This window comes from Aphanomyces astaci, assembly GCF_000520075.1.
Source record: "Aphanomyces astaci strain APO3 unplaced genomic scaffold supercont1.38, whole genome shotgun sequence".
NCBI lineage: Eukaryota > Oomycota > Saprolegniomycetes > Saprolegniales > Verrucalvaceae > Aphanomyces > Aphanomyces astaci.
In genome coordinates, this window is record NW_009798301.1 from 280,568 (window position 1) to 290,288 (window position 9,721).

The window sequence follows — 9,721 nt, forward strand, 5'->3', positions numbered from 1 at the left end:
CAACTAGGAATACTCATTACTGCCGGTATGAGTACTAGTATGGTGCTGTGCAGCAGCCCCCCAATATAGAAAGGGTCATTCGTGCACGAAGTCTAATACTAGCTGTGCTGTTTGTCAAAACCGTGCCTCTACACATCAAAAGGGGTTTCGGGGTTTGTTGAGTTACTTGATGCCAAGTATACCTGAGTAAATACTTTTTGCGAGCGGCCAAATACTATCAAAAGCTAGAGGTGTCTGACGTCCGACACGCATTACGCTAGACGGTACTTCTGGACAGAGGTACCTAGTAAGTAGAAAGGGGCTATTCGTGCATTGATTCTAAAGCCAGATGTCTCCTTGGTACTCCCAAATTGCGATGGATACAGTACCTGTAGCCCCACCATTCGCGAGCTTGTTTGGTCGCTTGGTCATTCTTCAATATGCCAGTCATGGTCAAGATCATTGTGGCTGCCTTGTCAGCCGGTGTCGCTTCTGCTTTCGGCACCATCTCCGAGTTTCCGACAGTGATGACCAGTCTCATGGATCACAGCGTCGATCCGTGCACCGACTTCTTTTCGTATTCGTGCGGGACGTGGTACAATAAAACCACCCTCGACGCCAACCAAAGTACTATCAATGTGCCCACTGTGCTTGAGGCTGCGGCGGACAAGGTGATTGAAAAGTTGTTGAACGCCAAGCTGCCTAAACTCGCCGAGTTCTATGACGCGTGTATGGACACTGCCACTTTAGACACCTTGGGCTTGGCTCCCATCGAAGTTCACCTCAAGGCCATCCGCAGCGCCAACTCGACCGGCGAAGCCATCTTTCGCGGCGCAACCATCTCCAAGGCCATCGGCGTACCAATGTTCGTGAAGCTGTCGGTCTCTCCTGACGCCGTCGAAACTACCCGCAACGTCTTGAGTGCCAAACACTCGGAATTCCCGTTTGACCGAAAATACTTCTACGGATCACAGTGGGCCAATATTGAAGAGCCGTACCGCAACTACATTGCCTCGATCTTCACGCTGGCCGGTCACGCGAAGGCGCAGGCGGAGGCGGCCACCAAGGTCGTGTTAAATTTTTTACGCACTAGTGCCGGGGTAGATCTGTCCAATCGCAGACTCCAATCGGCCGTGGCGTCCAACGATATCGAGTTGTCGCTCAGCGCCGCCAACGCGTTGTACCCACGGACGGTAGGTCTCCAATTGCAAGGGTTTGGGTTCGACGTCCGCGAAGGGTCCAACACGACCACGGTCGTTGTGAAGTTGCACCGTTATTTGGAGGGTTTAGACTGGTTGCTAAGCGACATGTCCGTCGACGACCTCAAGACCATTATCGAGTACAAAGTGCTCGACTTCAACGCGCCGTTCCTGTCAACACTGTTTGTGAAAGCACACTCGGACTTCTATGACAAGGTGATTAAAGGCCTCAAAGAACCCCCGTCGCGGGCCATGATCTGCCGCACTCAGGTGGAGACGTCCATTGGCGAACTGCTGGGCTCGTACTATCTCAAGGAAGTGTGGACGCGCAAGACCGCCGCGGAGGCTAACTTGCTCGTGTTGAAGCTGGAAGCGGCCTTCAAGACCAGGCTGGACAGCGCGAAATGGCTCGATGACGCAACTCGGGCCAACGCACAGGAGAAGTTGTCCCATCTCACCCACCTCTTGGGGGGGCCTAAGAATCCCAAGACATACCCCACCTTGACGTTTGACCCCAAGGCATACATTGCCAACCTGAACAAGGTGTCTGCGTTCGACACTACTTTCAACCTAGCTCTTATCGACACTGCCGTGGACAAGCATCTTTGGAACAAACTTGCGCTAGCCCTGAATGCGTTCTACCAGCCTTCGAAGAACAGAATCGTGATTCCCGCCGCCTACTTGCAACCCCCGTTCTTCGATGCCAAGGCGGACCCGTCCGCGAACTATGGCGCCATTGGCTTTATCATCGGCCACGAAATCTCCCACGGCTTCGACAACCATGGCAGAAGATACGACGGCAACGGCAAAAAGAAACCGTGGTGGACGGAAACCACGTGGAAACAATTCAGCGAAAACTCCGAGTGCTTCGTCGAGCAGTATGGGTCCATGGACGTCAAAAGCGAGCTCACGGGGAAATTGCTCGGCAAGTTGGACGGCAAAATGGCATTGCGGGAAACCCTCGCTGACAATGGGGGGCTTAACACTGCGTACCGGGCGTACCGAGACTACGTGCACGCTGAGGCCGAAGCCACCAAGTACACCAAGGAAGCAGGCGAAAAGATGTTTTGGATCAGGTACAGCCAATCATGGTGCGAAAAGAACAGCGATGCGCTCCTCCAGGCTCTGCTCACCGACGTACACCCCCCTGGTCGCCACCGCTTGATCGGGTCGGTTCAAAACTCGGTCGATTTTGCCAAAGTGTTCAACTGCCCTGTGGACTCGCCCATGAACCCGACCAAGAAGTGTGTTATGTGGTAACGTGTTAATACACAAACTCGATGTTCTTCGAAGTGATGAAAATCGAGTGGTGGTTTTGGTCACACCAAATTCGTCGTCGTCACAACCTTTGCAGTTGAAATCACAGCAAGTAAGTGAGATTCGGTACGAATTTCCGTACCCCATTCAATCGAATCTCGCCGACTGAATCGGCTATTGCTACTTTCGTCCACTTTTAACGGCCATCACTGTAGTGGCTCGATCATTGATATGACAAGCAATGTGTATTTTTGTAGTCGCGTCGAAGTGCGTACTGCTTTCCACTCGCATACACGTACTTCACCATCATTCCCCAGACGTTTTCGATCGGGTTGAGGCCTGGGGGCAGTGCATGGTGCTCAAATAAGTCGATGTTCTACTCGTCCCAAAATTTCATCGACGTCTTGGAACGGTGAATGGCGGCCCCATCTTGTTGAACACAAGTTCGAACGGTTGATCTGGTGCAAAAAAGGCAGCTGATGATTGGACGGCGTTTCACGTAATCATCAGAGTTCTGGCAACTCTGGAGAATGGCCACCGTATACCCCCCGCTTCACTGTCAGTACCTACGAAAATGTCAGTGGAATCTGATCAAAACCGGTACAGCTCCAACCACTTCGGGCGGTTTTATGCTGCTTTTGAAGGGCTATGGTGTACTTCAGATTGCTGCACTTAAGGTGCATGGCACCAGCAAGCCCACAGCGAACGGTTCGTGTACTGACCTCGAATGGTCTAGGCTCGGGTGCTTTGCTACCCGTTCAAGCTGAACATACCACCTTAGCGAAGTTCTACCGGCAGCAAACACTTTTACATTCGTGGCCCCTATGGGTTGATTTGAAACCGACAGGGGCCAGTCAAAGTGCGAGAAAACGCTAAGGAGCGCGTCGTCGTGGAGGTACCGATCGCCGAAAACGTTCCGAGACTACCGTATCAGGGAACGAAAATCTCAGTGCCGCTCGGGGCGTTGACGTTGTAGACAGTGGAGGACTTGCTTGGGTGATGCGCTCCGTGAGCGCCAGCGATGTTTGCCATCACTGCCACATTGAGTTAGGGCGTCTAATTCAGAACAAGGGAGTTCAAGGAGCCCAGACTCCTCGATGCATACTAAGCACATTACAAGCATAAATGTCAGCATGCATTCGTTGTTCATGTCGGTCATACAGACCTCATTGGCAAGTTGCCAAGGGAGGCGACCATAGACTTGGATCCCAGGAGTGCGAACGAGGTTCAATCACGAAGCGATGATGCCTTCCGTGACCATGTAAGTAGTCCAATAGCGTTTGGCGTCACCGGAGTCGCCTCCGGATAATGGATTTCGTGATAATGGATTTCGTGCAATTTTCGTAGCCCCAACCAATTCAATCGATTGTTTGGTCAATGAGCAAGATACTTCGAATTAGATTGGTTGGGGTTACGAAACGTCGACGAAACCAACGGTATTTGTTTCGCAGTCCTATGGATTGTCCGGCTACTAGTATTAACGTTATTTTCGTAATCTCAAACTATTGTCAAATGTCATTGCTAGGAGTTGTTCGGATGTACATCCGAACAACTACTATTATAATAGCAATTTGGGGTAAAGGAACCCCTGCATCGAAGGGACCCAAAAAGTGTCACGGAACTGCGCCCATACGTATATATCATTACGTTTTATATGTCATGGTGCAGATCAACGACAGATACGGTAACGTTAGCTGAAGCTTGACTCTTGCACACTGTAGACGTTGCAAATCAGTAACTAACCATCCTATGTAGCAGTAGCCTTGACGTAGCACTGCTTGGTAAAACTCTGTGCGGGGACCAGCTGCGACTGAGAGATCTTGGCTTCTCCTGCCGCTGCGCTGTCCACTGCCTGTACGATACATGCAGCCAGCGCCGCCTTCTTGGCTTTGAGCTTGTCCAGGGCGGCTTGGGCTTGGCGGATCTGTGAGTCCAAGTTTGCATTCTCGGATGCCCAAGTGAGCTCGAGCAGGGCTTGGAACTCGGGGCGGCTCAGGAATATTCCCACTGGCATCGTGAGGGGCACGCTTTGCGCGACGCACGTCTTGACGTTTGCTAGCAACGTCGCGTACGTGGTTTCATTCTACAGATTCTTCGTCAGCAACGCACAGTGGCTTAGGTTAACCTACGGTGACGTTGAGCTTTGCATACGATCCGTTCAAGCACACTTCCACGAGGCGGTAATGATCATCGATCGTGGCAGCGTGGTACGTGTCGTTTGCAGGCACCGCTTGTGTGTCATTGGCTTTGGCCTCGGCCAACAACGACTGAAGGTTGGCGAGGGAAAAATTCCCCGCGAGCCCCGTCGCAGTGGGAAGCAACCCGATCACCGACACATCGGGTTGGATGATGCTGCAGTGGGACAACATCCATGCCTCCAGGCCGTAGAATTGTTCGCGGTTCAATGTCCGAGTAATGGGGTCGCCCAACTACTCACCATTAACAGTTAGAAGAAAGCTCCAAGGGAGCTAAACCCCGTCAATAGGTAGGTAATCATCCCCACCTCAGAGATGCCGTTGTGGGCGCATTCCATGGTTTGGCTATACAGTTGTCTTGTCGCAAAGAAAGCCGCCTGGTATGCCGTGGGGTCGGTGAGGTTGACCATCGTCGACAGCTTGTCGTCGCGGATCTTTACAATCGCCGCGATCACTTCAAACTCCTCCACGACGTTGTTCTGGTTGGTGTCGGTCTTGCCAAACTTGGCGTCCGCCGTGTTCATGCAAGTGCTCTTGATCCACTCGAGTGCTGGCGCCAACTCGAACGCGTCCAACACGTTGATGTACCGGCCAAACTAGTGCGTAGCAACGTCAGAATCCCGAAACCCCTCCAAAACCCCGAAACCCCGGGATAATATATCTGATTCAACGTACGTACCACTGCCATGGCAATGTCCACACACGACGAAAGTGTGCCAAAGTACTTGGCCACTTCGGCCTTGGCGACGGCGCGCTCTCCGTCTGAGTTGAACCACTTGGTGTCGATCTTGGCTGTGACGTTGTCGCGCGTTTGGTTGAGAACAATATGGGCAAATGTATAGGTCAAGTTGGTTTGGTTGGCGAGCACATCCACGGACGCCGCCAGCTCCTTGAGCACTTCGTCGCGCGACGGCACGTAGTACGTGACGACGGGCGTCGTCGTAGTCGAAGGCTCGGCCCAGCTGGCCGTGGTCGTGGGGACTGGCGTCGTCGTGCTGGTCGTGGTCGTCGTCGGGGCAGTAGTAGTAGTAGTAGGAGGAGTAGTCACGATAACCACGTTGCCGCCATCGACGTTGGGGGTGGGCGATGGCGTGAGCTTGTTGTAGCACTGGTCTCGTGCGTACTTTAGCACCGTGCCGAGCTCCGCCGCCGTGAGAATCTCCTTTTTATCGGAAGGTTGCTTGGCGTCGATCAGCTACTCACACAACCACAATATGTTAGTGACCAGGCAGGACAACAAGGGCAACCGAATGAATACACACCACTGCGTACGCCGTCTTGACACACCCCGAGTGTTGATCAAACGTCGTTTGAACCTGCGCGACGGCGGCGGCGGCGGCGGCCTGTATACGCTGCACCTGCGCATCTTTTTGACTCGTGAGGTACCCCAGCAGTTCGTTCAAGCTGATGCTTCCGTCAGCATTGGCGTCAATTGACGTCCAGTTGGCCACGAACGGCGCTGGGTTTGCAGGGACGTTGAGCCCAATTGTCTGCCATGGAAATACAATCGTGTTGGAGGGCGGCGGCATGACATCGAGCGAATCAAAGTTGCTGGTTTGGAGCGTTGCTGCGACTGTATGGCGTTGCTGGGAAACGAGGCCGAGGGCCCCTGCAGCGCACGTGGCGAAGAAAGCAACGCAGAGCATGGCTGGTCGATGTCTGGTTGATTGGGGGCGTGGATGATGTGGGGCAGCCAGCGATGTCATTCGCGTGAGAAACTCATCGGTTTCCTTGTTTTCGCTACCGTAAGGGGTTCGCATGATTGACGGCGGTCGAGATTATTTCAATTGTGGGCATCAGAGGAAGACTCGACTAAGTTGGGTACCGAGTCGAATAAGCAATGAAACGGTCGTGACGCAGACGTTTCCAAACCGAAAAGCACGTTCTCCGACGATGATGACTTGCTCGCTATAAATAGCCCCCTTGTGGTGGCTCCAAGTGGTGGACCCTGTCGTAGTGATGGAGCGAGTTTATGAGCAGCTGTCGAATGCCGGCGCCAGCGACTTCCATCGTACGAACGTTAGCGTGACTACTACGATAGCATGAAGTAAAGCTTGTGTATTTCTCCACCCGAGTTTAGTCTGGCTTTGGCAAGCCGAAACAACTTAGTCGGGCTAAAAATAGAAGGGGTTTCACGTGTCAATGTCTGAACGAGTGCCAACGGCGGGGTCGAGTCAGATATATTGGGTTTGGGGGGGTTCGAGGTTTCAGTAGGAGATGATGCATCATCTCCTACTGAAACTCGGATAGCTCGGTTGCTGCAGAATTTACACGAAGAGTCATATGATGGCACTGACACATACTGGTACGAAAGGAAGGAGCTGTCGATTCACACATGCGCCTTGGCAATGCACATACCGTGCATACGCGGACCGGCCTAGTCGTCGCTTGTGTGTTGGCTGGTGAAGGAATTCTTGTCGATCATGCCGTAGATCTGAGGACTGAGCTGTTCGGGGATGATGGTAAGGAGCTTGGCGAGGGTGGGCACGAGGTGGCAGACGGTGCTCAGGGTCATCGTGTCTTTGGAGAAGTACGCCGTCTTGCTGGTCTGGGCGATCTTATACCGGTCAGTGGTCACATTCACGACGACTGCAAAGCCCAGCACGGCATGGGTACTGGTTGTTTGCAAAATTTCTTGTTGTCAATCTTAATCGCGTTCACCTGGTCAAGCGGCAGCCCACTGATCCAGAGTGACTGGTGGCGTTGGTTTAGAAACCCATTGGTGGGGGTCCAAACCTGGCGAGAAAGATACGAGGTAACAAAGCCAGGGGCTGGCAACATACTGCAAAACTATGAGTACCAAAGAAGATGCGTACTAGAATCGTAGACAGGGACAACCAGATGAGATCGCAGTTGGCGGTGCCGCGGTAGATGCGCGCCACGTCCGCGTACAAGAGCGACCACCACGAGCAGCAGCTTGAGACGCTCCAATCCGGCCAGCAAATCGTACATATATATGTCATGACTTTTGTTTTTGGTGGAGGAGGAATCGTCACGTAAAAGTCGCTTCTGGTCAAGGCCATGGCCAGTAAACTCAGCAGCACTTGGACGGCGATGAGGTTGGCGACATAGTGGCCAGCAGTGTCCCATGTTAACGACTCCACTTTCTTGCAGTCGGTAAAGTCGGCTGAATATGTAGGCATATAACGAAGTGATCTTGCACGTGGGGGGCGAGGTGATGTCGGTGTTGATGCCATCTACATCGCCCGCTCGATGTGGGACATACCTTTGTCCACGGTGCCATCTGTATACAGTATTCCAGTGCCACTCGCTGTCTCACTTGGTGTGGTCGCTCCAGTCACAATGTACGCGCCGAGGGGGTACTCATATTGAACAGTGGTTTCGGCAATGGCTAGCCCTGCAACCTCCTGAGGCCCGTTGGCAGTTGGGTTGCATATCGTGGAAAGGCAGAGTACTGCTCAGGGACGCCCATCCATCCAGCGTTGGCCGACGGACCGCCATGCCGGCCGACCATCGTGGCGACTTCGACGTCCGAGCAGATCGTGGGCCGCACGACCCCCCGACGCGTCACCAGCGTCAAAACTATCTCCTCCATGGCGACAGGCTACGCACACCATGTCTACGTGCCCGACTTGGCATTCTCGACTGCCTAACTCCTACATGAAGTACCGTAATGTTACTGTAAATAAACTAGTACTTTGTACGGCAGTACCTTGGTGGCTCTATTGTATAATATCACCATTTTCACATAATTTCACCATTATCAGTATAATGTGATGTTTAAGGGTTACGGCCCGAGTATTCACTCTGGACAGGATTGGCTAGAGCACAAGTAGAACGAATTACATGATTGGCTAAACTAAACTTCTGCATGACACCAGTCTCACTCCTAAGCTTATATTGTTGTGTTTATTCTAAACTGGAGCGACTTGGAGAATGAATCGACACAACCAAATATACACAAGAATCGGCAGCCAATCAGGGTCACCATGATCAATGTCAAATTAGTGTATGGTTTCAATTAGTGTGATACCCATCACCACAGGACACCTTGCTACATACAAAATTCAGTATAATGAATCAATATATCGATAGATTTGGCGATGCAGCACAAAAGTCAGCCAAATTTTGGAAAAACAATACATACTGTACTGTAGTATTCCTGTACTTTGAATGTCAAAAAGTCGTATTTGACTCGACTTTTATAAAGGATGAAACCCCGATAAACTAACCAGTACTGCATGATTTAGCATTAACTAATTGTTGGCATTAACTAATTGTTTAGTGTATTAACTAATTGATGACTAACAAACACCAATAGTTATTCCATATCGCATTAACTGTTAACTGTCATTGTCGTCGCGATGCCTCTGGTTAGCATTAAACTTCTGGCGGGACGCGTGCAGGTTGGTCTCCATGAGCACAGACAGCTCCCGCATACTAGTAGTATTACTAGTCGGAGCCTTTCGAATCCGTCGATCTCCATCCTTCGCGGCTCTACTCCTCGGCTCAAAGCTCTACCAAAACACCAACGTAAACCCCATGTCACATATAGTAATACTAGAAACGACAACCATGTCACATATCTAGTAATACTAGAAACGCACCTCGTCTCGAGCGGCTTTGGCGAGGGCGTGGTTGCGTCGCACCAACGCTTGGACGTCTTCTTTCCATTGCTTTTCCTATTTGAAAGATATATAGTTCATACAAACACGAACCGGCCTATATATTCATTCAAAACACAAATATATATATATATATATATATATATATATATATATATATATATATATATCCACCTGATGGGCCATCGCGACCTTCAACTTGGTCACTTGTCGAGTTTGGTGGTCCAGTTCTTCTTGCATGTTGTGTACCGCTTGATCGCATTCCCGTTTGAGTCGGTCCATTTCATGCGATGCCGCCGTCTAATATATATATATATAATATATATTTATATATTGTGCATTTCACCCATCGAGAAACGCAGTGTGATTGGATAAAAACAATGAAGATTGCAATATGATTGGTTCAAACGAATGAATAGTCACAAGAGACCTTTTCAACGTAGTCCTATATTATCTTTCGCAGGTCTGGCGATTAGGTCAACCAACCGCCAGAGGAAATTTAGAG

At 51.0% G+C, this 9,721-nt stretch overlaps 4 protein-coding genes across 4 annotated transcripts in view; 1 reads left to right on the forward strand and 3 right to left on the reverse strand.

Annotated features, from left to right (window-relative positions):
* Positions 1-419: 419 nt before the first annotated feature.
* Positions 420-2,438, forward strand: H257_12070 (hypothetical protein; the record flags this gene model as incomplete). Its single annotated transcript, XM_009839179.1, has 1 exon — positions 420-2,438. One exon carries the CDS (start codon positions 420-422, stop codon positions 2,436-2,438), a length of 2,019 nt encoding a protein of 672 aa, XP_009837481.1.
* Positions 2,439-3,982: 1,544 nt separating this feature from the next.
* H257_12071 (hypothetical protein) lies at positions 3,983-6,432 on the reverse strand. Its single transcript, XM_009839180.1, has 5 exons — positions 5,893-6,432; positions 5,310-5,825; positions 4,939-5,226; positions 4,565-4,864; positions 3,983-4,518 (listed from the first exon to the last, which is right to left on the reverse strand). The coding sequence occupies exons 1-5, from the start codon at positions 6,388-6,390 to the stop codon at positions 4,183-4,185; spliced, it is 1,938 nt and encodes a 645-aa protein (XP_009837482.1). The 5' UTR covers positions 6,391-6,432; the 3' UTR covers positions 3,983-4,182.
* Positions 6,433-7,007: 575 nt separating this feature from the next.
* Positions 7,008-8,186, reverse strand: H257_12072 (hypothetical protein; the record flags this gene model as incomplete). Its single annotated transcript, XM_009839181.1, has 4 exons — positions 7,008-7,219; positions 7,431-7,757; positions 7,857-7,998; positions 8,058-8,186. 4 exons carry the CDS (start codon positions 8,184-8,186, stop codon positions 7,008-7,010), a joined length of 810 nt encoding a protein of 269 aa, XP_009837483.1.
* A 728-nt stretch (positions 8,187-8,914) lies between these two features.
* H257_12073 (hypothetical protein) overlaps positions 8,915-9,721 on the reverse strand; it is a 9,170-nt gene continuing 8,363 nt past the window's right edge. The window contains exons 8-9 of the mRNA XM_009839182.1: positions 9,199-9,273; positions 8,915-9,108 (exon numbers count right to left, since the gene is read on the reverse strand). Coding sequence (XP_009837484.1) covers positions 8,935-9,108; positions 9,199-9,273 — 249 coding nt within the window. The 3' untranslated portion in view covers positions 8,915-8,934. The remainder of the gene's footprint in view (positions 9,109-9,198; positions 9,274-9,721) is intronic.

Coding starts and splice junctions, on each gene's coding strand:
- H257_12071 (XM_009839180.1), bottom strand. CDS start 6,390: ATGCGAACCCCTTACGGTAGCGAAAACAAGGAAACCGATGAGTTTCTC. Junction 4,865..4,938: donor CCCACAACGGCATCTCTGAG/GTGGGGATGATT, acceptor AATGGTGAGTAG/TTGGGCGACCCCATTACTCG. Junction 4,519..4,564: donor ATGCAAAGCTCAACGTCACC/GTAGGTTAACCT, acceptor AAGAATCTGTAG/AATGAAACCACGTACGCGAC.